The sequence below is a fragment of the Panthera onca genome, chromosome X (assembly GCF_046562875.1).
Source record: "Panthera onca isolate mPanOnc1 chromosome X, mPanOnc1 haplotype 2, whole genome shotgun sequence".
Taxonomy (NCBI): domain Eukaryota; kingdom Metazoa; phylum Chordata; class Mammalia; order Carnivora; family Felidae; genus Panthera; species Panthera onca.
This window is the reverse complement of record NC_138357.1, coordinates 94,419,992-94,447,614: the sequence shown is the minus strand read 5'-3', so window position 1 is coordinate 94,447,614 and position 27,623 is coordinate 94,419,992. Positions and strand designations below refer to the sequence as shown.

Genomic DNA, 27,623 nt, shown 5'->3' with positions numbered 1-27,623 from the left:
TGATGCGGGGCTCAAACCCACAAATCATGAGCTCATGACCTGAGCTGAAATCAAGAGTCAGATGCTTAACTGACTGGGCCCCCAGGTGTCCCTGAATTTTTTTTTTTAATATTGATTTATTTTGAGAGAGAGAGAGAGAGAGAGCAGGGGAGGGGCAGAGAGAGAGGAGAGAGAATCCCAAGCAGGCTCTGTGCTGCCAGTGCAGACCCCAGTGCGAGGCTCGATCCCACAAACCGCAAGACTGTGACCTGAGCTGAAATCAAGAGTCAGACGCTCAAGTGACTGAGCCACCGAGGGGCCACTGAGTGTGAAAAATTTTTTAAATGAACTAGCTCTCAATCTAAGAGAATTGTGAGCTCTGCCAGCTTCTTCCTAGCTTATGCTTCCATTTACAGAACCTTCTTTAAGCCACAGTTTCGTTAGAGGAATCATTTCAAGCCCCTTGTCTGCTTTGTGATGATTAGTTTGGTTAGAGTGACATAATATAATCTGTAAATTAACTCAATATAGCACTTATAACAGGCCATTTGCTGAAGGTGAAAAATCATTTGAGGTGGATGCTGTCCAAGTCATAGGACTGCCACTCCTGCCTTAGCATTCCTCACCTGTCACACTGGATGCCGAGCGGTGACATACAGCCCAAACAAGGCCCAGGGTCAATCTGCACGTTGCATATTGGTCATTGTAATAGTCGGCTCTTGCCGCAATAAGGCTGCGGAACAAACACTCCAAAACTCAGTGGCTTACAATAATGGGAATTTATTTTTCTTGCTCGGGGTCCGGCAGGGCTGTGGGGATCTGATTGATCTTGGCTGGGCTTGGCTATTTCAGGCTGCAGGTTGGCCGGGAGTGGCTCCGGGTCACAGTTTTTTGTTTTTGTTTTTGTTTGTTTTTTTTGAAGTGGTTGACATCTCTATTGCTTTGGAGGTGGGGGGCAGGTGCTCAGGAGCTCTTGGTGGGGCGGGCCTCTTCCTCTTCACCGTCACAGGCTTCTGGCGGCGAGGGATGGCGCTGGCTGTGCGAATGGCGGCCACGTACGGATCTGGGTGGTCCTTGTTCGTGTGGATCCTGTGCCTGATGCTTCCAAGGGTGGCCGGGGCGTTCTTGTTCATGGTGGTCCACAGGTAGGGGGTGGTGGGTTTTCCCTGGAGGGATCTCCGCTTCATGACCACCACTACGCGTTTGCCATCAGCCCCAGACTTCACGCCCACAGTGTAGAGGTGAATCAACCCGTTGTCGTTAGAGGACTTGCGAGCCTTCGGGTTATTGGGGTCGGTGCTGAACGTCTGCTTGTTTCTCTCTCTCTCTCTCTCTTTTTTTTATTACACTTTGTTTTTAAGTTTATTTTTGAGAGAGAGAGACAGAGAGAGCGCACAAGAGGGGGAGGGGCAGAGAGAGAGAAAGACACACGCGCACACACATACACAGAATCGGAAGCAGGCTCCAGGCTCCGAGCTGTCAGCGCAGAGCCCAACGTGGAGCTCGAACGCACCAATCGTGAGATCATGACCTGAGCCCAAGTCGGAGGCTTCACGGACTGAGCCGCCCAGGCGCCCCTGCTTGTTCCTCTTGATCAGGAAGCTGGAGCATTTCTGCCCGACCATCCATTGCTGGAGATGGGAAGAGCTCCAGGCGACAGATTTGGGGCAGGTCTGGAGCCCAGGCTGATGTGACTATAGCCACCTAGGACCTACAGTGGGAGACACGACAAAGTCATGTGGTCAGCGGGGTTATTTCCATTCCAGGTGAGCCGTGAATTAGGATCAAGAAGCCAAACCACCATAGTGACAGAAATGAAAGTTCTGGCATTTTCTTCCTACCTGTATTAGCTTCCTAGGGCTGCTGTGACAAACCACCACGTGCTGCGTAGCTTAAACAACAGAGGCGTGCTGTCGCACGGTTCTGGAGGCCAGAAGTCCAAGATCAAGGTGCCGGCAGGGTTGATTCCTTCCGAGGGCCCCAAGGGGGCCTCTGTTCAAGGCCTCTCTCCCTGGCTGGTCTTTTTCCTGTGTCTTTTCATGTGGTCTTTCCTCTGTCTGTGTCCAAATTTCCCTCTTTTATAAGGACACTAGTCCCACTGTAACGGCCTCATTTTTAACTCCGTGACCTCTGTAAACATCCCATCTTCAAGTACGGTCACGTTCAGAGGTACTGGGGCTTACGGCTTCAACATACCAATTTTGGCGGGACGCCAATTGAACCCATCAACCCTACCCCTCAGAGGATTGTCTGGTGTACCACGTAGGGTGTGTGTTACCCCGCTTTGGAGACTTTCTGGCATAGAGACCAGTGGAGAAAGTCTTCCTATTGGCCCAGTGGGAAGCAGAGGGTAAAGGCTTCAGACTTTAACACCCCACCCCCGCCCCGCAACGATCAGAAGAAACTGTGACCTCTTTGGCCATGCCATACCCTTGCCACCACATCTCACAGTTTGCTGGGGGTGGGGTGCGGAATCTGTGCCGTTGGCTATAACTTGCCATGGAGGCAAACCCTCCGCATCAGTCTTACTGCCTGTGAAATGAGTGACTTCCCCTTCCTTTAATGGGGTGTTGTGATGTTTAATGTTTGGCAGAAGAGCCCCAGAGGAACTACCCTGCCTTTCTCGTTCGTGCTCGGGAAGGAGTCCGGGACAACCGGTTGGGCTCACACAAATTTGTGTTCCAACAACCCGGGTAGAATGGGCCGGCGTGGATGCACGCCGTAAATAACCTTAACACTTTACAGGAGCGCGTGAGGAGGCAATTCTCCTAGCCGGCTGCCCCCGTAATTCTGGCCTGATTCAGTCCTGAGCGATGTGGCCCACATGTGCTCCTGCAACCACAGGGACAAGTGTCCCTTCTGCCATGTCAGCTGTTTCTGTTCTGGCATAAATTACGCACGCTGCAGTCATTTCATTAAGGAATTACATCTCTGGGGGGGCGCCTGGGTGGCTCAGGCGGTCATCATCTCATGGTTCGTGGGTTCGAGCCCCGCATTGGGTTGTCTGCTGTTAGCACGGGGCCTGCTTCGGATCTTCTATCTCTCTCTCTCTCTCTCTCTCTCTGCCCCCCCCCACCCGAAAAATAAATAAACATTAAAAAGAAAAAGAAATTACATTTCTGATGTGACGTGTCGGGTTTCCAGAGCTGAACAGAAAAGGCTGCCATTTTCCCCGAAAACAACCATGCTCCCTGACACCTGGCCACGGGGGACAGGACGAGGCACCAGCAGCCACATGCCACCACAGACGATGACGACGACGATGACAAAGCTGTAACAGAGTGATCGTCAGCTTCCTTTCTTCCTCCCCAACCCTGCGCCTGGTGTTGGAACATTCCAGACATCTGGAATTATGACCAGTTAAATGCAGTCAAACACAGATTTCTTTCTGTGGAAATATTCTGATCTCAGACCCAGGAGGGCAGGGATATTGGGTAATTGCCATCCTTGCAATAAACATATTATGGAAGTTTATAAACTCGGTCTATCTCTTGGCCGCTTTAGGCTTCTGGTGTGCTTGGGATGGCTTTGATTTTGAAATCACTGAGGCGATAGGCAGACTTTTCCTCTCCTTGCATTTGCAGAGCAATCTGATAAACACATCTGTGGCAAGTCCTGTTTTGGCTATTTTGGGGCAGACCAAAGGGTAGGTTACTTTTTATGAAATAAATACATACATACAGAGCACGCAAGTGACCCAACGGGAAGAATGGAAACTATCACAAGATATTCTGTGCACACGATATCTAATCTCCCTTTGAGACAGAAGAGATTCAAATGAGCCTCTGCCATTAAAACTTTGATTATCAGAAACTTCATTTTAATCAGGGCTCGCCATAAACTCTGTGTGCTCAGCTGACGTGTGTGTTTAACATTCTCGATATTATACGCTGTTCCAATTATCCCAATTTTTCCTTTAAATTCAATTTCCCAGGGCCTTGTGGTGTTCGGCTAATCAAGCTCTCACTTTTTAAAAAAGTGTTTACCTCCAGTCTCTCCAGACACGCTGTGTATATACACGCACACAGGCACCAGATCTAGGGAGACGTCGGGGTGCTTTACAGGCAGAGCCAAACGCACACCCACCGTGCGGCACTTTTGCTGATGACGAGGCGACTCCGGGGCCGCGGAGAATCCACACGCCGCCAGTTGCAGGCCTGATCACTTCAATGCCTTGCGGGAACATTTCCACGCAACCTCCGCCGGCTACCCACCCCCCCGCCCCCCCGCCCCCCCCCCTGCCCCCCCAGGCCCCCCCCTCCCCCCCGGGCTCTAGTCCCGCCCACGGAAGGCGGAGACGTGCCCTGTGGATAGATGCCTCGCTGGCTCCTTGCTTCCCTCTGCCCCCTTCTTGGTCGCTCACAGAGATTAGCCTCCAGGAATGTGGTTAGCACACACTGAACTCATAACTCCAGCCAGTATATCACAGCACACAATCACAGGAAATACCACATGTCGTTACAACGTGCACGCTCACGCGGCGGTCTCCACACATGCTACACGTAGCGGCACGCACACGCACGTATTGCGCCCGGACCCACGCTACCACGCGCGCTCCACCCTGCGCCCGGAACTCCCTGCGTGTGCCCTGCGGACCCTTGGGCCCCAGCGGGGAAGGGAGAGGATCCCCTTTTTAAATGCTTTTCATCGCCGTGGCTACTTTGCTTCCCGTTCTAGGCTCAGCCCACAAGGGTCAAGAATTGTTACAGAAAGTCGATCTTGGCCCCCTTCCAGGCACCGGAAGGGCTGGGGCTAGAGATTGTGTTATTTCAGTTGAGGGAGGGGAGCCTTTGCCTGCCTCGGATCCGGCGGGGTTGGCTCCTGCAGACCCGGGGAGCCAAGCCAAATGTCCCCTCAGCATCTGCGCATGCCTACGGAGTCCCTTTGCCCTTTGAACCAAGCTCTTTTCTGCCACTGGAATGTTCTCTCCCCCTTTCTCTGCCTATTGAAATCTTCCCTTTTCCTCAATGCCTCGCACAAGCCCCACCTCCCCTGAAGAGGCCAGCTGGAAATGATCTCTCTCTCATTTCAACTCCTTAAAGGCTTTATTTTCTATAGCACTCATTGGACCCAAAGTAAACACTGCCTTTGGGCGTTTGGGGGGTTTTTGTGCACGTAAGAGCAGGGACTTTGTTTTGTACTTCTCTGCCTCCCTACGGAGCTTCGGTATGATGGCACTACTCAACAAATAATACTGACAGCTACCATTGAACACCTACTGTGTGTCAGGCACCTTATCTAGATGGTTCCCTTTAGCCTTTTTGGTTTTGATGCAATACATTTTATATATGCAGAGCTTTAATATATTCTCTTTGTAAAAACTTACAATTTAATACGCAGAGTAAAAAGTGAACGCCTCTTCCAGGCCATTCTCTACCCTTTTTACCCCACCCCCTTATTTCTCTCCCTAGAAGTAGCCACCCATAATAGTTTGGTCTACTTGACCTCTGTCTAATATACACATATATATCGCATAGCGCATAATCTCTGTAATCGGGAGATCAGATGTATTGCATATATATCACATATTCATTATATATATGATGTATTACATACATAATGTATACATATTATATATGCTCTCTGATGATATATCATGTGTGTATGTAATATATATTACATTATATATGTGTATATATGTAAGATATACCTACATATAGTTAAAAAATATATATATATGATGGAAACCAATTTGACAATAATATATGCTAGGTGTGCATAGCAATTTAAACTTTACAAAAGCTTTTTTTTTTTTAGTACCCTTTATATCCAGCGTGGAGCCCGACATGGGGCTTGAACTCACAACCTTGAAATCAAGACCGGAGCTGAGATTACAAGTTGGATGCCTAACTGACTGAGCCACTCAGATGCCCCTAAACTTCATAACATCTTAAGAGGAACATTATTATTATAATGATTTTATTTTAATTTTTTAAAGTCTGTGTATTTATTGAGAGAGAGAGAGAGCATGAGCAGGGGAGGGGCAGAGAGAGAGAGGGAAAGAGAGAATCCCAAGCAGGCTCCTTGCTGTCACCGCAGAGCCCAACTCGGGGCTGGATCTCACGGTTCACGAGATCACGTCGTGAGCGGAAATCAAGAGTTGGGCGCTCAACCGATTGAATCACCCAGGCACCCCTGTTATTTTTCGTTCAGATTTGAGAGAAACTGAGGCCAAGGGAGGTCGTTTCGCTCTTCTGAGGTCGCACAGGTAGAAAGTGCAAGAGCTGGGCCTTGAACGTGGCCTCTGCTCTTTTGTCTGAATGATCTGTGGACCGCCGGTGTCAGAACACCTGGGGAGCTTGTTCCGTGTGTAGATTGTCACCTGCCTCTCCGTCCTGGTTCCTGATTCAGTAGGTTCAGGATGAGGCCCTAGGGTCTGTAGTGTAGCAAGCAGCCAGGGGTGATTCTGATGTATGCCGAGGTTTACAAACGCGCTCATCTGCTGGCATCCAGATTGGTCTCCTGCCTTCTAACACCGGGTCTGCCCCAGCTAGAGGGACAGCGAGGGGCCAGCAGACTGGTGGTGTAGCCCTCACGAGCCGGGATACCTCGGTTCAAATCTTGCCTCTGCTACTTCTAGCTGTTAACTTGGGCGAATGGATTAGCCTCTCTGGACCACAGTCTCCTTCTCTGTAAAATGGGGACAGTAAACAATAACATCTCACTCACGGGGTTGTTGCGTGAGGGCTACGTGAGAGTAACAGACCTAACGTGCTTCGAACAGCAACGGGCGGCACACGTGGTGGTTCTTAGATTGGGTCTTTTCCGAAGGCACCTGCTGGGGCTGCCTAGAAGGATCCAGTGAGGTTGAGGCCGTTCCCTGTCTGTCTGTTCTGGCGGCTGGCGGCTACAAGGAGCTCCAGAGCATCCAGCTTCCTCGAGAGGCTTTTCCTTGTGTCTGTCCTACTTCTCTCTTGCTGTTGGATCAGCGGGCAGCCCTTTATGGACGCTGCGGCGTCCGGCCAGATTCCCCGTGCCGACCACAGAGCTCATCCCCAGCCGAGCGGTTCACCGTTTCAGTCTGCTCTGGGGAACTGCTCTCTGTCCGCGGGACGGCCTGGCCCACAGCCGACGGCTTGGGGTTTATGTGCCTCCCTGCCCCCAGTGGGGGTGGCCTGTAGTAAAGGACTGACCGACACGGGGGGATATAAACTCCTGACCCGCTCCGTCATGTATGTGGATAAAAGACTCTGTGATCGCCCCCTCCCCCCGCCTTCCACCGGGGGGGGGGGGGGTCAGGCTGAGGCTAAACCTCCATCTTCACTTATACCTTCTTCTCCTGCCCTAGTCTGTTTCCTTCCTGCCTCGACCTTTTACTCCCGAGAGCCCTCCGTCAGTAATCCACTAGCACGAGAATCCGTGTCTAGGGCTCTGATTCCAGGGAACCTGACCTGAGACACTGCTGGTCACCATGGCCCGAGATAATAACCCTCACAGTGCACAGAGATCGTTACCAAGCCATCGCTTGGCCTCTGGGTCCCCCACGTAAGTAATTGGCTCCCTCCCAGGGCCGGTTTTCCAGCTTCTCATCAGAGGCTGGCATGGGGGGGTGGGTAAAGAATGATAAATGCGAGAGGGAGCCGTGGTGTGGTGTGAAGCTGAGAAACGCAGTCACCTAGGAGCCAGGAACCGTGGGAAGGTCCCATGCAAAACTGAGTGTCAGGACCATTGGCTGGAGGGACTAATTTGCCTCTCCTTCCCACACACTGGCACCCTGAGGTCGGGAGCCCCCAACGCCTACAAGATAACGGTAGTGCCGCTGGCTGCAGATGCAAAATATAGTGAAGGCTGGGCTCTTGGGACATCCAGGAGGGTTTTCAACCTGTTTGCACGCTGCATCGTGGGTTTGGAGAGGCAGGAAGGCAGCGGAAATTGACACGGGCCACTGCCTTTGGGCCTAGCACTTTCTTAACAAATATCTGTTGACATCAGAGGCTTTGTGTCTCTTTCTGCACTTCCCTGACTACTGTCTTTCCAGAAGCCGTTTGGTAGGCAGGTAATACAACTGCTACAATGGGGGACATGTTTTCGTTTGCTTGTTTGTTTTAAGTGGGCTTCGTGCCCAACGTGGGGCTTGAACTCACAGCCCCGAGATCAAGAGTCGCATGCTCTACCGACTGAGCTTGCCAGATGCCGCAGACGTTTGGGTTTTAACTCCTTTTTTTTTTTTTTTTTTTTTTAATTTTTTTTTAACGTGTATTTATTTTTGAGACAGAGAGAGACAGAGCATGAACGGGGGAGGGTCAGAGAGAGAGGGAGACACAGAATCCGAAGCAGGCTCCAGGCTCTGAGCCGTCAGCACAGAGCCCGACCCGGGGCTCGAACTCATGGAACGTGAGATCATGACCTGAGCCAAAGTCGGACGCTCAACCGACTGAGCCACCCAGGCGCCCCTAACTCCTTTTCTCAGTCCTATGGAAGAAGCGATATGTGGCCTGTTCCTTCCCTTCAGAGGTCAGAGCTGGAGAAGGCCTCGATAGGGGATTTCGGATGTAAATAAGGACACTTTGATTCTCTGTAAAAGTTACGCGCGATTTCAATACAGAATACAATACACTAATTAGGGCAAAATGTAAAGAAACACAACTTTCTGAGTAAATTTTAGCTCAGAGATAAATGCTTACTCATCTTCTAATTTTTCTTCTTTGGCTTCAAGGAGAAACTTTAATTTACTCCCAACTATGTTTTACTGCATTTTGAAAAGTGTCAGGTCTGTGCCCAAAGCAATCTATAGATTCAATGAAATCCTTACCAAAATTCTAGCAGCATTTTTGTTTTACAGAAACGGAACAGCCCATCTTAAAATTTGTATGGAACCACAAAAGACCCTGAATAGCCAAAGCAATCTGAGAAAGCAGAACAAAGTTGGAGGCATCACACTCCCTGATTTCAAGCTATACTACAAAGCCATAGTAATCAAAACGGTATGGTATGGGCATAAAAACAGACACATAGATCAAATGGAACAGAATAGAGAGCCCAGAAATAGACCCATGCACAGATGGCTACTTAATTTACGGCAAATGAGGCGAGAATATACAATGGAGAAAGGACAGTCTGTTCAATAAATTGTGGTGGGAAAACTGGGCAGCCACACGCAGAAAAATGAAACCGGAGCACTATATTACATCACACACAAAAGTCAACTCAAAAAATGGACTAAGGGGCACCTGGGTGGCTCAGTCGGTTAAGCGTCCAACTTCAGCTAAGGTCGTGATCTCGTGGTTCATGGGTTCAAGCCCTGCGTCGGGCTCTGTGCTGACAGCTCAGAGCCTGGAGCCTGTTTTGGATTCTGTCTCTCTCTCTCTCTCTCTCTCTCTCTCTGCTCCTCCCTGGCTCTCACTGTCTGTGTCTCAAAAATAAATAAACATTAAAAAATAAAAAAAAAAATGGACCAAGGGCTTGAATAGAAGACCAAAACTCATGTAATTCCTAAAAGAAAAACATAGACGGTAAGCTCCTTGACATTACTCTTGGCGATGTTTTTTTTTTTTTTTTTTTTTTGGATCTGACTCCAAAGGCAAGGGCAACACAGGCGAAAATAAAGACGTGGGACTGTATCACACCAAAAAGCTTCTGCACAGCAAAGGAAACTGTCAGCAAAATTAAAAGACCACCTGTGGAATGGGGGAAGACGTTTGTAAATCATATATCCAATAAGGTATTAATATCGAAAATATACAAAGAACTCTTACAGCTCAAGAGCAAAAAACCAAACAGTCCCATTAAAAAATGGGCAGAGAACCCGAATAGATGCTTTTCCACAGAAGACATACAAAAGGCCAACACTCACATGAAAAAGTGCTCAACGTCACTCATCATCAGGGAAATGCAAATCAAAACCACGATGAGATATCATTTCACACCTGTCAGAACGACTAGACTCAAAAAGACAAGAACTAATAAGTATTGGCAAGGGTGTGCACAAAAGGGAACTTTCACGCATTCTTGGTGGGAATGTCAATTGGTGCAGCCACTGTGGGAAGCAGAACGGAGGTTCCTCAAAAAGTTAAAAATAGAGCTGCCTCATGATCCAGTAATTCCATTGCTAGGTATATATCCAAAGGAAATGAAAACACTAATTTGAAAAGCTATAGGCACCCCTCTGTTCATCGCAGCATCATTTACAATATCCAAGATAGGGAATCGACCAATTCGTCGATGGATGAATGGACAAAAAAGATGCGGCATATATGTACTGAGGACTACAGCTCAGTCCTAAAAAAGAATGAGCTCTTGCCGTTTGCGACCACATGGACGGACCTACAGGATAAAATAAAATAAGTCAGACAGAGAAAGACAAATACCATATGATTTCACTTATATGTGGAATCTACGAAACAAAACAAATGAGCAAGCAAAACAAAACAAAGCTCACAGATGCAGAGAACAGATTGGTGGTTGCCGGAGGGGAAGGGGGTTGGGGTGGGAGAAGGGGGGTCAAGAGGTACAAACTTCCAGCCATAAAATAAATAAGTCACGGGGCTGTAATGTACCGCGTGGCAACTACGGTCAACAACATCGGATTGTATATTATGTAACTTTATGTGGGGGCAACGGGGGGAGGCTAGACTTCTTGTGGTCATCATTTCACAGTGTATACAAATATCGAATCCTTATGTTGCGCACCTGAAACCAATAAAATGTTATATGTCAATTATACCTCAATTAGAAAAAATGTCAGGCCTGGATAAACCTTTCCAGCTCCCTCATAACTGAGGGAGGATGTGGATGTGGTTTACGGGAAAATTGGGCAGACAGGATTGAGTTCCCATATACCCCAATTTCCCCCATTAGAAGACTGGTTCAGTATTGGTACGTTATCACCAACCGATCTCCATAGTTTGCATTAGGAGTCACGCTTTGTGTTTTACATTCTATGGGTTTTGACGTATAGGTCATGTCACGTATCTACCGTGACAGTATCACGCAGAGTAGTTTCACTGCCCTAAACATCCTCTGTGCTCTATCTATTTATCCCTCCCTGGGCCCCCCCGAACCCCTGGCAACCGCCGATCTTTCCACTGTCTCCACAGTTTTCTGTTTTCCAGAACGTCACATACTTGGACTCATACGGTACGTAGCCTTTTCCGATTGGTTTCTTTCACTTAGTTACATGCATTTAAGTTTCCTCCATATCTTCTCATGGCTTGACAGCTCATTTGTTTTTAGCATGGAATGGTATTTCGTTGTCTGGATGTGCCTGCCCCTTACTATACACTAGACGTTGATGTGAGCGCTAAAGAGATTCAAAAGGGGCAAAGGATCAGTGTCTACCGCTGAGGAAATTCTCGTCTAGTTGGAGAGAGAAGACACGCACAGCCATACAAAGTCAGCTAATGATATTAAGTAGTAAGTCAGACGTACCGAAAGACACATCTGGGACAAATAACTGCCGCAGCAGCTATGGGGCAGAAAGAGTTCGAGAAGGTTCCACGGAGGAAGTGCAATGGGTCGGGGACAGGGCGAGACAGAGAGGATGAAGAGGGGATTCAGGAAGGCTGCGCGTGTCTCAGCTTTTGACCCTGTGTCCTCTCCCTCAGGCTGTACACAGAGGAGAGAAAAGGGAAATGATGTGCCCACAGTGTGTCCATTTCTCTGGCGGGAGACTGTCCTCCCACGGGGAGTTTGGCAATTAGCTCGAAGGTGGATGAGCTCATTCTGACTCTCAACAGGTGAGCAGCTGGCGCCAGGGAGCTGGTGTCTTTATTAAGTTCCATCTCCAGGCAGCAGGGCCTCTCAAATCTTTAGCTAAACTCTGTGTGTGTGTGTGTGTGTGTGTGTGTGTGTGTGTGCACGTGCGTGTAGTATAAAGTTTTTTTTGGAAGAGATCATTTTTTATACCTTTTTTTTTTTTTTGTGGTGAGATAGGTAGTAGGATACTAGAACATTTTTATTCCAGTCTTCATATCTCTTCTGCATTAAAAAAAAAAAACCCAGCATGGAGTGCTTCCTGAATTTTGCATGTCACTGTTGTGCATGGGCTCAGCTGACTGTCTCTAGATCGTTCCATACATGCTGCCAAAGCGAGCACTTTACCACTTTAAAAATTCTTGGTGGTGGGCGGGGTGGGGGCGCCTGGGTGGCTCAGTCGGTGAAGCATCCGACTTCGGCTCAGGTCATGATCTCGCAGTTTGTGAGTTCGAGCCCCGCGTCCGGCTCTGTGCTGACAGCTTGGAGCCTGGAGCCTGCTTTGGATGCTGTGTCTCTGTCTCTCTCTGCTCCCCCCTGCTCATGCTCTGTCTCTCTCTCTCTCTCTCTCTCAAAAATAAACATTAAAAAATTTTAATAAATTTTTAATTAATTAATTTTTAAGTTTATTTATCTATTTGAATTCTTTTAGTTTATTTATTTTTTAATGTGAAATGTATTGTCAGATCGGTTTCCATACAACACCCAGTGCTCATCCCAAAAGGTGCCCTCTTCAGTACCCATCCCCCACCCTCCCCTCCCTCCCACCCCCCATCAACCCTCAGTTTGTTCTCAGTTTTTAACAGTCTCTTATGCTAGTTTATTTCTTTTTGAGAGTCACACACACACACACACACACACACACACACACAGAGTGCAAGCAGGGAGGTGCAGAGAGAGACACACACACAGAACCGGAAGCAGGCTCCAGGCTCTGAGCTGTCAGCACAGAGCCCGACGCGGGGCTCGAACTCACGGAATGCGAGGTCATGACCTGAGCCAAAGTCAGCCGCTTAACCCACTGAGCCATCCAGGTGTCCCTATGTTTATTTATTTTGAGGGAGTGAGAGTAGGAGCGTGGGAGGGACACAGAGAGAGGGAGAGAGATAATCCCAAGCAGGCTCCCCACTGTCAGCTCAGAGCCCCATGTGGGGCTCGAACTCACAAACCGCAAGATCGTGAGCTGGGTGGAAACCGAGAGTTGGACGCGTTAAACCGACTGAGCCACCCAGGCACCCCTCTCTCACTTTTTAATATAGTAAAACATACATAACGTAAAGTCGACCATCTTAAGCATTTAAAAAAATTTTTTTTTTTTACATTTATTTATTTTTGAGACAGAGACAGAGCATGAATGGGGGAGGGTCAGAGAGAGGGAGACACAGAATCCGAAACAGGCTTCAGGCTCTCAGCTGTCAGCACAGAGCCCGACGCGGGGCTCGAGCTCACGGACCGTGAGATCATGACCTGAGCCGAAGTCGGCCGCCCAACCGACTGAGCCACCCAGGCGCCCCAATCTTAAGCATTTTTAAGTGTACAGAGCGTTTTCATCTTCCCAAACAGAAACTCTGTCCCCCTTAACTACTAACTCCCCAGCTTTCTCCGGTGCCCCAGCCCCCCGCAGCCACCATTCCATTCTGTCTCTATGAATATGACTACTCTAGAGTAGAGTATGGCACTTGTCCTTTTGTGTCTGGCTTCCTGTTCTCCAGAGTGGGTGCCACCATTTTCCATTCTCCCCAGCAGGGCACGAGGCTTCCGATTGCTCCGCATCCCTGCCGACACGTTTTATTTTCTGTTGCTTTGTGTGTTTGTTTTTGCCACCCGTCATCTGAATGGGTGCCGACGGGTCTCTCATTGTGGTTTGGAGCTGTAGCTAAACTGACTTGTTGGGGAAGCGGCAGAGAGTAATGGGCGGAAAGTAGTGATTCCTGCTGTGAGGGGACTCCGTTTGGGGCGTCGGGAGGCCAGCCTTCCCACGACTGACAGGTTCACCGGCTCTCTGGGGCCCGTTGTAGAAGACACCTATGACATGTTCAGACCCCTTCCACGTACCTTATCACTTCATGCGCAGAAAGTTCTTCTAAATATTTCAGTGTGCACAGATATGCACCCACAGTTGTATTCTATCTTTTGTTAATTTATGTTTTGTTTCATTTTATTGGAGTTTATTTACTTATTTTTATTTTTTAAGCTTATTTACTTATTTTTTGAGAGAGAGAAAGAGAGAGCGAGAGGGAGCAGGGGAGGGGCAGGGGAGAGAGAGAGAGAAGGGGAGAGAGAATCCCAAGCCGGCTCCACACTGTCGGCACGGAGCCTGCTGTGGGGCTCGAACTCACAAACTATGATATCATGAGCTGAGCCAAAATCAAGAGTCAGATGCTTGACCGACTGAGCCGCCCAGGTGCCTTATTTATTATTATTATTTTTTTTTTTTCAACGTTTTTTATTTATTTTTGGGACAGAGAGAGACAGAGCATGAACGGGGGAGGGGCAGAGAGAGAGGGAGACACAGAATCGGAAACAGGCTCCAGGCTCCGAGCCATCAGCCCAGAGCCCGACGCGGGGCTCGAACTCACGGACCGCGAGATCGTGACCTGGCTGAAGCCGGACGCTTAACCGACTGCGCCACCCAGGCGCCCCTATTATTATTTTTTTTAAGTAACCTCGACACCCAGCGTGAGGCTCAAACTCCTGACCCTGAGATCAAAAGTTGCACGCTTCTCTGACTGAGCCAGCCAGGCGCCCCTATTTTGTAAACATCAAGCAAGTTCAAATGCAGTGAATCCGAAGGCTGGGGTGGGGAGGGCTGGGTAATCCCAGCATAAGAGCACTGGCGCAGGATGCAGTGGGGGAGAGGAACGTGGAACTCGCGTTCCCTCCCTCCCCCCTCTGTTAGCAAGGTCTGTGTTTTTGTTTTTGTAGTACATTCCAGTGTCTGTCGTCAAGCACACACGAGACTTTCCAGGAAAGCCAAGGCCAAGGCTGGGCTAATTTGCCTGGTAAAGATGCAGTGAGCCACTTTTCGATTTGGACGCTTTATTACTTACAAAAACAGTGAAAGGAAGATCACCAAAAAGGATGCCACTGAAATAAGCATCAGACGAGGCGGTTTTGTGGTCTGCAGCCCTGTCCCGTGGCAGGTGGTAGGCAGGTCTCCTACCGCATCAGAATCCGGGAATTTCTCCCGACAGCCTCCCCGGGGAGATGGGGAGGCGTTATGGGCTGAATTTTGCGCCCCCTACCCCACTTCGTGTGCTGAGGTCCTAGCCCCTAGTGACTGTATTTGGAGACAGAGCCTCTAAAGAACTGATTGCACAGAAGCAAGATCCTACGGGTGGCTCCTAATCCAACGTGACTGGTGTCCTCGTGAGAAGAGGAGACTAGGACACGGACAGGGCGCACGGAGGGAGGAAGCCGTGAGCACACCGGGCTTTTTTTGCCATCCGCAAACCAAGAAGAGGCCTGCCACAGACCCCCTCCCTCCCCCCAGCCCTCAGAAGGAGCCCACCTGGCTGGCACCTTGATCTGGGACGTCTAGCGCTGGACCTGTGACAAATCAGATCTCTGGTGTTTAAGCCCCCAGCCCGTAGTACGGGAGGCGCCCGGAAGCCGGCCTCAGAGCAGTTCCCCACAGACCTCGATCTTCTCGTGTTCTGCCAGGACCCAGATCAGTGGCGGTTCAAGCCCTGCCGGCGCGGCCACGTGGCAGGTCACTGGGACGCCGTGGGGCAGCAGTTCCCAGGGGAGCACTTGCCTGCAACCCGCTTGGTGGACAATGAGATAGCGCGCTAGCCGCGGCTTTCAAAGATTTTAATGCGCCTGTTTGTGCTCACTTGTAAAGTATTGTTTTCACTTTAAACTTTCTTATTTCGGGGCGCCTGGGTGGCTCGGTCGGTTCAGTGTCCGACTTCAGCTCAGGTCATGATCTCGTGGGTTCGAGCCCCGCATCGGGCTCTGTGCCCACAGCTCGGAGCCTGGAGCCGGCCTCCGATTCTGCGGCTCCCCCTCTCTCTCTGCCCCTCCCCCACTCGAGCACGCGCACACACTCTCTCTCTCTCTCAAAAATAAACATTAAAAAAAATAAGAAAATTTTTATTTTAAAAATCGACTCTGCTACAACAGGGTCCTCTGGAGGCCAACATTTCCACGGGCGGCCCGCCGAGTCAACACCAAAGGTCATGGTGGCTTAGTATGATACGTAGGATGTATGGCACATCTTACCGTCCCCACCCCATGGCACTCCCTTCCCCGGCTCATATGTGAAAAGTCTTTCTAGACAGTTAATGCACACAAGTCTCCATGTATAAAGCTCTGTTTGGCCTTTTGTTGGCTTAAAAAGCGGAATCGGTATTTTTGCCACATGCCGTTTTTTTTCACTTGATGGTAGCTGGGCAACCTGACATATCAGAGCCCACACATCCAGCTCACCCTCCTTTTTTATCACCTGGATCCAGACTATTCCAAGTCAGGATCAAGCATTAGATTATATATATATTTTTTTGACAGAGACAATACCTTTCAAAAAAAATTTTAATGTTTATTTATTATTTTTAAGAGAGAGAGAGAGAGAGAGAGAGAGAGCGAGCATGAGTGGGGGAGGGGCAGAGAGAGGGGGAGACACAGAATCCGAAGTAGCTCCAGGCTCCGAGCTGTCAGCACTGAGCCCAGCGTGGGGCTCGAACTCACGAACCACGAGATCACGACCTGAGCCGAAGTCGGATGCTTCACCGACTGAGCCACCCAGGCGCCCCGAGAAAGAGAGAATATCGTAAGCAGGCTCCACGTTCAGCGCACAGCCTGACTTGGGGCTTGATCCCACAACCCTGGGATCATGACCCGAGCCGAAATCAAGAGTCGGACGCTTAACGGACTGAGTCACCCAGGTGCCCCGACCCCACTATTTTTACACTTGATCTTAGCCAAAGGGCCGAGACGTGATCCGACCCCACTCTTTTTTAATGTTACAATAAACACCCTCGGACATTCAGGCTTATTCTGTCCGGGGGGTTCTGTGAGATAGATTCCAGAGGAAAAGTGTTGTCAAGAGGGATATGCCCGGCAGACACGTGTTTCTACGTGCACCCAAAGTCACATACAAAAATGTTCATAGCAGTCCTGTTTACAATAGCCCCCAACTGGAAACAACCCAAATGTTCTTCGACAGTACAACAGAATCATAAAGCGTGGTCTGGTCGTGCAATGGAATTCTATACAGCAACAAAAATGAGTGTTCTGCTTCACAGAGCAATATAGATGAAGCTTCAAAATATAACATGTGGTGAAAGAAACCAGACACAAAAGAATATATACTGTGTAATTCCACCCATGGAATGTTCAGAAACAGGCGGCTCCTATTTGGGGTCAGGATAGCGGTTACCGGGGGGTTTACTGAGCAGGAGAGAGCACGGGGGCTTCTGGGCACTGATAATGCTCTGCTCTCTTTCTCGATCCGGGCAATAGTTACACGCACTCATGATTTGGGTCCTTTTCTATATGCGTGCTCTACTTTGATAGTTTACCCACATTTCTTTAAACGCGTATGTATTTAAAATAATAATCACAACTGCAAATCACCCTCCAAAAAGATCGCACCAATTTGCACACGCACCGATAACCCACGTGGGTTCTGCACGTTTACACGTGAGCATGAATTTCACTGCTCCCAGGGGCCTTGGGAGCCCCACACCCTTGGCAACGGCGATGCTGGAAAAGCGGTTTGATTTTTTTTTGCCAATGTGATGGCTTCTGGGGGAAAAAAAAAAGCACCTTCTCATTTTCGTTTTCATTTTCCTAATCACCGGTAGGTTGCCATCGAACTGTTTGTCTGGTTCTTATTTATCTGGAATGGCTATTAACTCTTCGCTGGACGTGTTGCAAGCCTGTTCTCCTGGAGCATGTCTTGTCTTTTCGCCGCGTTCGTGGCACAGCTCAGGGGCCGGCTGAGGCGAGGCAAGCCGTACCAATAAGTGATGCACGCTCGCTCGGGGGCTGTGGCGGGCCCGGGAAGCGCGCCCCCCTCTGCTGGGCTCCCGCCAAGCATTGCCCGGTGGGAAGGTGGGAACCAAGGGTGCCAGATCTAACGATTCTTCAGAGGATGCTGGGAATATACATTTGTATGGGAAAACTTCCAATTTCAAAGCGCTGGCAACTCGTTCAAAAAATCGTAAGCACTAAAAGGAGCTTTGTGTTGTCACATCTGTCCATCTTTTCCTTTATGACTTCTCGGTTCTGTCTCTCTCTCTTTTTTTTTCTTTTAGTCAGTTCAACACTTTATGTTTTACTCTCTAAATCCTTCTCTTTTCAGGATACAGAGAGAAGCTTTTCGTGTTTTTATTCAAGTCTCCTTAATGAGAGAAATAAAGGGGAGTACACATATTACTGGACCCAGAGAGTCGAGGAGGTCCCGACCTTGGGGATGTGGGTGACTCAGCCCAGGATGGTCAAAACACCAAAATTAGAACTCCTTCTCATTCTCTCATTTAAGGCCAACGACCTTCCCATATAGTGGGATTTCAAGGGATGAGAATAAAGCGTTTTATTCCACGATGAAACCAGAGGCCCCCGGGAGCAGTGAAATTCATGCTAACGTGTAAATGACTTACTGCAAAACCCCTTCCCGGGATCGGGCGTGCACGTGAGAGCGGGGAGCGAGCAGCTGGTCCCTGCAAGCCTGAAAGTGCAAGAGGATGGCGGAAATGTCACTTCACACTGTCAGCACAGAGCCTGAGGCGGGACTTGAACTCACGCACCGCGAGATCGCGACCTGAGCGGAAATCAAGAGTCACCTGCACATTCCCCACCCATGCTAACGAGCTGCTTGCATTGGCCGATGCAGCACATCTAAAAGCCGCTCTGGGGGTAGAAAAAACTTTCTCTGGCTGCATGGACAGCAGGACCCATCAAGGGACAGAACAGGGGATCACTGGCTGAGGGTGTGGCATAGCTTCTTCCCTTTCTGGCACTGAGATCGGGTGACTGAGACACGGAGCTCACCCAGAGAGCGGGTGCTCATGGGCGTGCATTTATCCCTAACAATCATTTATTGAGTGCCTGGTGTGTGCTGGGACCTGTGCTGAGCACTGTATGTATACCACCTCACCTCCGATAATCCGCGCTCAGCCTGCGAGGTAGGGCCATCACTCTCAGTGATGGGGTCCAACGGGAACCAGGTGGCACGTATGATCAAACCTCAGGATCGTATTTCCACCCCCAGGCCGAGCAGGGGTGGCCCTCCATCCCGGCAACTTCTCCAGCCCAGCCTTGCACCGGCGGCGGGGCCCAGGTCTCTAAGCTACTGACCTGCCCCCTTCCATTTGCCTCAGTGGTCCTGCCCTTTTTGCCTTAAGGGTTGGTGCGGATTTCTCCCCACCGCTCCCCTGGTTGAAGACTAAAATGTCCTGAGACACCAGCTAATAATGCGGGTGGGCACCAATCATGTAGGTGCTGGATGGAAAGAGTTTTAAGGTGTGACTTTTCCAGGCCACTCGCATTCATAAAAAGCAGCAGAGACAATATAGTTTATTTTCAGGTTCGAAAAGCAATCATGCCCTTGGTATGGGAAGTCAAAGATGAAAGATATAAAGAAGAAAAGAAAGAAACCTCACCTTACCACTTGAGACCATCATTGTCAACATTTCCAGATGGTTCTTGCCACTCATTTTCATATATTTTTCATAGATATATATATGTATAAATTTTAAATACATTTAATTTTTTAAAATGTTTACTTGTTTATTTTTGAGAGCGAGAGAGAGAGACAGAGAGAGGAAGTGGGTTAGGGGCAGAGAGAGAGGGAGAGAGAGAATCCCAAGCAGGCCCTGAGCTGATGGTGCAGAGCTTGATCCGGGGCTCGAACCCACGAATGGTGAGATCATGACCTGAGCCGAAGTCGGACACTTAACCCACTGAGCCACCCAGGTGCCCAAAATACATACGATCTTTAGGCAAAGTTGAGATCATTCTAGCAATACCCCTTCCGAATGGGTGAGCACTTCTGAAAGCATTTCTGATCCCGTGAAGACAAAGGCTTTCTGAGTAAGGTGGGTGGAATCGAGGAGACAGGGAGGCCGTGGGGTCTTTTCAGCGGGGGGTTCTCTAGCCCACCCAGGACATGGTTGCCCCCGGCCCCCTGGGGTGGGGACAGCTGCTTCCTCTGCCTCCTTCTTCAGTGTCACTCACCAGTTCTTGGGAGGGTGGGGAGCCTCCCAGCAGTGTCTGTCTGGGCCAGCGGGGGCCTCTCTGGTGGCACCCCACTCCCCCTCCCTTGTGGGCCAGGTCCCCACAGCCACCCCCGCCACCATGGGTTAGTGTTGGGGGGGCTGTCTCGTGGGGGGGCAAATGGGCTGGCTTCTGGCTTCTTGAGGCACTCCAGGGATGGGGGCAGGGCACCCATGGCCCAGGCACTTCCTGCCTCTTGAGAAACAAGCTACCTTTTGGCTGTGACTGTGGAGCTGCTGACCCCCATTAGCTGCTTTCCTAGAAGTGAAAATGGATTTGCTCTGAGCTCTGTCATCCCTGGTGACCCCGGGGCTGGCGGAAGCAGCACCAAGAGCACAGGACTGGCCACCAAAAGGAGCCATGCTAACCCGCTCTCAAGGGGACACAAGCTTGCTTCCTTCCTCCAGCGATCTGACAAAGACCCAGTTCTTTTTTTTTTTTCTTTAATTTTTTTAATGTTTTATTTATTTTTGAGACAGAGAGAGACGGAGCGTGAGCAGGGGAGGGGCCGAGAGAGAGGGAGACACAGAATCCCAAACAGGCTCCAGGCTCCGAGCTGTCAGCACAGAGCCCGACGCGGGGCTCGAACTCGCCAACCGCGAGATCATGACCTGAGCGTAAGTCGGACGCTGAACCGACTGAGCCACTCAGGCACCCCGAGACCGAGTTTTTGAAAGGTAGGAAGGTTTGGTGTTTTGCTGGAAGGCCATCCGTTTATGGGTGACAGCGGAGACCCTGCTGGGCCACAGTGGCTAGAACCAGAGGGACATGGGTTAGAGTCCCAGTTCTGATCCTAGATGCACCGCCATGGACAATTTACTGAACCCCTCGGAGTTCAGTCTCTTCACCAGTAAAGTGGACCAAACAGCACCTCCCGCCCAGGGAGGCTCTGCAGAGTAGATGCTTTGAATTACATGCGTAAAGGGGCGCCTGGGTGGCTCAGCGGGTTAAGCGTCCAACTGTTGGTTTCATCTCAGGTCATTCGTGAGTTCGAGCCCCACACGGGGCTCTGTGCTGACAGCATGGAGCCTGCTTAGGATTCTCTCTCTCTCTCTCTCTCTCTCTGTGCTCCTCCCTGACTCACACTGTCTCTCTCAAACTAAATAAATAAATTAAAAAATAAATGATATCCATAAGGCATCGACCATGGTTCCTGAAACAGCAGGTGTTCAGCAAATGATCTTACTGTGTCTTAAATTTTCTTCTCATACCTTTTGGTAACAGATATCATCACCCCATTTTATGGAGGGGGTAGCTGAGGCTGAGAAAGATTAAATAGTCTTTCAGTTATGTATTACTGTCTAACAGCCATCCCAATCCTTAGTGGCTGCAAAGCAGCACTGGGTGATAATGAATGGGCAATAATGTCTCACGATTCTACGCATTAATTGGGTGGTTCTTGGACTCCAGCTGAAGGCTCCTGGGGTCTCTCGTGCGGATACAGTCGGTGGGCAGCTAGATTGGGCTGAAAGGTCAAACAGGGCTTCTCACGCGCCTGGGGGTCTTAGTGCTGGCTCTTGGCCGGGCTGCCCCGGTGTTTTGCTTTAGGTCTTTTTACCAGGCTAGCCTGGGCTTCCCCCCGCATGGCAGCTGGATTCCAGGACAGAGCGTTCCAAGAGGACCAACCTCGGCATGTACGTACCTGCCAAGTGTCTGCTTGGCATCGTGCTTGTGAATGTCCTATTGGCCAATGAAAGTCACATGACCAAACCCAGAGCTGACACGGGAAGGGACGATGTAAGGGCACAGGTGCGGGAAGCATGGGTCATCAGGGGCTGCGCATGTAACAGTCTCAAAAAAAAAAAAAAAAAAAAAAAAAAAAAAGACTTGCCTAAAATGCCACGTCCACTGAATGGCATAGCTGGGATTTGAACCCAGGGCTGTCTGACTGCAAAATCCACGCTCCTCCTTGCAGGCCAGGCTGAGGCTGGCTCTATGGTAGGCTGGTGTTTATGGCCCAACCACCACAGTCTGCGGGTGGGGTGACTTCCCATCTTTCAGCCCACCCCTGCTACCAGCACTCCATGATGACCTTGAACCTGTCCTGCTCCCCGGACGGAAGAGAAAAAGCACCCTTTTTCTTTCTGCTGGCCCCCCTCTGCCCCTCTCTCTTCCGTGTTGACTGCAGAAAGCTATTCCCGTTTCCTCCAGAGTCCCAGCCAGGGACAGCGGTGGCCCTATCAATTCTGGCCTCTGTGGCCACAGCAGCATCCCGTCTCTGCTGGCCTCAGGGCACACACAGCTCTCTGGACCTCAGCTCCATTTTCCAGAAGGACTCCTATTGGAAAGCAACGATCACGGGAACAAAAGACAATATCGCGGAAATAAGCCCAGGTTTACAGCACATTGTCCTAATCCCAGTGGACTTCCAGACTGCCACTGTCTCACCTGAGATAGGTCCCCGATCCTGACCCGAGTCTACATGCAGCCTGGGGCTGATTTGAGCTGGCCCCACGGCGGTGACCGTGGTCCCCCAGCCGCTTGCTGTTCCTGTCTGCCTCTGTCTGAGTGAGGCCCCGGTCAGTTCCAGCCACCGCTCTGACCTCTACACCCAGCATCTTCGATGGGGAACATCCTTCTCCCTGTCATTCCCTGCTCCTAATTCAGTGTCGGCAGTGAGCCGACATTTCCTATGGCTGAAGTCTCACTCTCCCCTCTTCTTCTTTTTAAACGTTTATTTATTTTTGAGAGAGAGAGAGAGAGAGAGAGGGAGAAAGTGAGCAAGTGCGGGGGAGGGGCAGAGAGAGAGGGAGAGATTGAATCCCAAGCAGGCTCTGAGCCGACAGCGCAGAGCCCGATGCGGGGCTCGAACCCACGCACCGCGAGATCATGACCCGAGCGGAACGCTCAACAGACTGAGCCACCCAGGTGGCCCTCACTCTCCCCTCTTCTTAAGGCCCCAGGAGGGTAAGCCATCCGTTCAAAGCCCTATCATGAGCCGAAGGCAAAGCTGAGGCCTTGAACCTGGATATCTGCAGTACTTTTGCAGGAGCCCCCTGCGCCCCAGCCTGCATTTTTGGAGCTTGAGCAGGGCCCACAGCTGTTCTGCCTCAGCTCAGAGCAAAGGCTAACAAAAAGCAAAACCTCTGGAAAAAAGAGAAAATGTTCTCTGGATGCTGAATTGGTGACCTTAGGGAGGCATGTGTGTGTGTGGTGTGTGTGGGAGGCCTCTGACTTGTGCCCGGGGAAAGGTCACGGTCAATGAGCACGGCTTTGATGGGAGAGGGTCCGAAATGGAGCCCGGGAATTTCATCACGCAGCTGCTGGGCTTGGATGCGGGGCCCTCTGTCGGAGCAGGCCGGTGCTCCGGCTGGAAGGGTGACACGCCGAGGTCCTGGGGTACGGAGCTCCCGGGGAGGCGACTGGGTGGGGTGCATGAGGTATCTAGGAATTGGTGGTGCCCTGTGTGGTCTCGCTGAGAGAAGCCAGGCAAAATCTGGCAACCGAGCCGGGGCTCTTGGCTTCGAGCAACAGGAAGCAATTCTGGTTTATTTAAGCAGAAAAGGACTTTATCAAAAGGAACTCGGGGAGTTCACAAAATAATCAGGAGGGCTGGAGAACTGGGTTTGGAAAGCAGGCCACACAAAGGAGACTGTGTGGCGGTCAGGACCATGGCCAAGGTCAGGCCAATCCAATGACAACCCCACTGCCAAGTCCGGGACGCCCCGGCTAACACTGCCACCTGTGGACGTGGATACGGTCCCCGTCATCCCAGAAATGGAATGTCATCGCCACGGTGACTGCCACCCTCCACCAGAATGGACCTCCGGGCTCCCTACATCTCTGCATCACCAGCCCCTGCCTGAGTCTTTGATGGGAGCCCCTGATCAGTTGAGCCTACGTCAGGAGCCCGCTCAGGGCAACGAAGGCAGCCGGGGAAAGTGACTATTGGGCATTTTTTAACTTCTCTGGGGAGAGGCGACCAGGAGGATGGAGAATGTCATCAATGCGGTTGTGGGGACTGGACGCCGGTCAGCCATGTACCTACCTCACCTGGAAAAATGTAGGGCAGCTGTCCCCAGCGAGCGCTAGAGAATTGCATGCCTCCGGGAACAGCCTGAGTGTATCTTTTATCTTCCGGTCCTCCAGATGGTAATGGAAGTGTGTGTGTGTGTGTGTGTGTGTGTGTGTGTGTGTGTGTGTTTAAGGACACCTTATGTGACAGTGGTCAGGAACCCCGGGTTCGATTCTGAGTTCCCTCTGCCTGCCGACCTCAGACGAGCTGTTCTCTATCTTGGGGTCCCTGTTAGCCCTTGACCGGCTGCTGTTCAGCTCTCGAGGAAGCAGAAGGTGTGCAAGTAACCTCTGCTGCACTCTGGGCTCTGCGGCCGAAAGATGCACCACGACTGCCAAAGCCACAAATGGAATGGGGCCATTGGCGCCCCTGCAACAGACGAGAGTGCAGGTTGTGGGGTCAGAGAGATGGGGGTAAACAGCCAGATGACCTCGCACAGGTTCCTTAACTTCTCTGACCCTTTGTTCCTTATCTGCCAAATGGGGACGAGGTGGTAGGCGCCCAGCCTCCATTCCAGCCTGGTCCCATGGTACCGTCATGTCCTGCAGAGGCGGGAGGGCTCAAAACTGCAGCTCCCAGACACCCCCGCAGCTGGAGCTGTGGATAAGAATTACATTTCCCCAGTTAAGGGCGCCGGGGCGGCTCAGTTTGTTGAGCATCCGACCTCGGCTCAGGTCATGATCTCGCGGTTCGTGAAGTCGAGCCCCCTGTCGGGGTCTGTGATGTCAGCGCAGACCCTGGAGCCGGCTTCGGATCCTCTGTCCCCTTCTCTCTCTCTGCCCCTCCCCCGCTCACACTTGCTCTCAAAACTAAACAAACGTTAAAAACATATTTTAAAACATTTCACGAATTAGATTCACTTGCGTAAGGCTAGGAAGGCAGCAGCGAGGCAGAGACTACTTTCTCGCCGCTCTGGCTGTTGCTGCTGAAGACACCGAGCATGTGTTGATCGTGTGTATGTGTGTATGCGCGTGTGTGCGTGTTGTGTGACAGCATTCTAGTGTTCGTTGGCCACCAGCTTTGTGGGTGTTAAGAGATGTTGTGGTGGCCGCAGCTCCCCAAGCCTGGAAGGCAGCTACGCGATGTGCTCTTGAAATCAACATCTCTGTGGGTGGTCCCCTCCCTCCCCACCTTCCGGTTGGTGACAGCAATGGCAGCAGTCTCGGTGGCACAGCTCAGCGGTGTGATGGGAGCCCAGAGCCGGCTCCGCTGGCCCTTCCGGTGATTTTGTAAGCACCTGATTTCCTGTATTAAATCTCTTCTTGCTTAAAATAGCTGGAGAGGTTTTCTGTTTCCTGCCACGGAATCCTGACTGCTATAGAGGTAACACCCCCATCGCTCCCGCCGTTCTTGAAATGCCAGGAGACGGTGGATGCTACCCAGCTTTGTACACTGAAAAGCCCGTTATGTGGGTTAGGTATTTTGCAAGGAAGGGTCTCCCTCTTGTCAGGGGAGACTAAAGTTTATGTGCTCCCGGTGGGTTCTTTTACCTAGAGCTACTGGGCACAGGGCAATCTGAAAGAATTTGGGTAATTTGGGGGGATTGCCTGCTTTGGGAGGCCACAAGGGTTCTCCTGCGCATTCAGGGGGAATTCTGCCCCTCTGTCCTCCGTTAGAGTGATGATTGACCCCAGAGGCAGCTGGGAAAGGTGGCAGGCTTTCTGGTGTGAGCCTGCGAGGCCAGCCAACCCCGGATTCTCCCCTACAGGTAGGTGCCTGGGCTCCCCGATTAACTCCACTGGTTTGTGGTCAAGCTCACTTTAATTCCTCCCTCCCCGCCCCCCCCCCCCCCCCCCCCGTTAAATCTTTGTATTTACAAACCATCCCATCACCTCCCATCAGGTGTGAAGGATCTCACATTCTCATGGTCATGGCCTTGGCCCCACCAGTGGAAGACTTTCCAGAGAAAAGAACTGACAGAATGTAGATTCTTTGGCGTTGCTTGGGAAGAAGTTCAAAGTACAGGGGCGCCCAGGGGCGCCTGGGTGGCCCAGTTGGTTAAGCCTCCGACTTCAACTCAGGTCATGATCTCACAGTTTGTGGGTTCGAGCCCCACGTTGGGCTCCGTGCTGACAGCGTGGAACCTGCTTGGTCTCCCTCCCTCTCTCTCTCTGCCCCTCCCCCCCCCCCCGCCTGAAAATAAATAAACTTTAAAAATAAACAAATAAAACTTAAAAAAAAATACAGGGGGCCCAGAGGCTGAGGTTGGGGAGACTGGGCAACCTCAGCATAAGGGCCCTGGGTACTGAGGGAGGAGAGGAAGAGGGAACTAGGGGAAAGGGCACAAAAGTAAGGGGGGGTGTTTCTTGCAGACCCCCCTACTGTGTTCAGTGAACACATTGCTTTTCCCCCTCAGAGATCCGAACCCCTCACTCTCTTGCTTTTCCTTCATCCTATTTCCTGCCACAATGCGTGGAGCGCCTGTGGTGGCAGGGGCCAGGCAGGTGGCCCCGGGGGGCTCTGGAGCTGGGTGGAAGCCGGCCGGGCTTGGCTGCCAGAACAATCCAGGCCCCACTCCAGCCCATCAGGGGGCTTGAGGCTGAGTGGGCGAGATAAACTCTTTCAGTGGTTTTCAGGAGCCCTAATCAATTGCGAGGCAGGGCGCAGCCCTCGGGGGACAGATAAAGCCAGCCCTGCGCTCCAAGCCCGGTTGCAGCCAACGTTTGTGTGGTTTGAACTTTTGTGTGGTTTGGACAAGTTCGCTGGGCTTTGCTGGAGTGGTTTACTCTGCTTCCAAATGGCAGTACAGAGAGGCGAACGGGCTTGGACCCCACAAGCCACCCCTGAGATGGGAGGGGTGGCCTGTCCTCTCTCCCCATTAGGTCCTACAGGCTCAGGGGGGAAAGAGAGGCTGGGCGTGTCCGGGCCGTATCCCTGACTCTGGCCAGTGGTGCGGGGTGTAGACGGTTTTAGAAACGCTCCCTCACCCAAGGCGGGCCAGCCCTTGGGGTTGGAGAGTTGAGCTGCTGCCGGTGTGAGTCTTTGCTCCTGCTTCTAAACTAGAAAGTCCGATGCCCATTTTCGGATTCCATCTTCGGCCGGGGGCGCCTCCGGGACGCGCAGTCACCCCGCGCGGAGGAAGCCCTGGACGCTGGGGACACCGCCTGGAGCCTCCGCGCATAGCACCGGGCCGGTTTTCCTTCCAGCTTGAGGTTTCTCGGTTAACCTCTAAGGTGCCGGAAGATCCAGAACGCTCGCGGGCAGGCCTTTGGCTGGCTCCGGGCGAGGCTGGGCACCCCAGATCAGATCGCCGGCGGGCACTCCACGCGCCAATGTGTGCCGCACTTGCTTGCGGGAGAGCGAGGCTGCCCAGCGAGGTGCACCGACGCTGGGCCCGTAGGGACCCATCTGACAATGCCCTGTCCCCTGGGAAGCCTGTGCCAGCCTGCAGGGGCCACAGCAAAATAGAACCGGGAACATGTGCTGCTTGGGAAGCACACTCGGGCACCTGGCGTATCTCAGTGATGATCACACCCTCCAGGGACCTTCCTGCTTCCACAGAAGGTGGGGACAGAGAGAGACAGGCGCGCATGGAGAGAAAGGGAAGTGGGAAGAAACTGGTCACGGAGGAGGCTATTTTTATTCTTTGCTACAGCTGCGCGCATTTCTCTGACCAGCTAGGCAGCAAAAATTAGACCGGCTCCCGCTGAAAACAGGCCCTAAACTGCGGGGGGGGGGGGGGGGGGGGGGGAGGGGAGGGGGGGCGGTGAGCTGGGCC

The 27,623-nt window shown here is 51.3% G+C and overlaps 1 protein-coding gene across 1 annotated transcript; it reads right to left on the bottom strand.

Moving 5' to 3' along the window:
• Positions 1–558: 558 nt before the first annotated feature.
• On the bottom strand, positions 559–26,924 carry LOC145713809 (uncharacterized). The gene is made up of 5 exons (XM_081792623.1): positions 26,833–26,924; positions 24,103–24,274; positions 18,276–18,343; positions 1,539–1,626; positions 559–1,286 (listed from the first exon to the last, which is right to left on the bottom strand). The coding sequence occupies exons 1-5, from the start codon at positions 26,922–26,924 to the stop codon at positions 861–863; spliced, it is 846 nt and encodes a 281-aa protein (XP_081648749.1). The 3' UTR covers positions 559–860.
• Between the last annotated feature and the right edge of the window lie 699 nt (positions 26,925–27,623).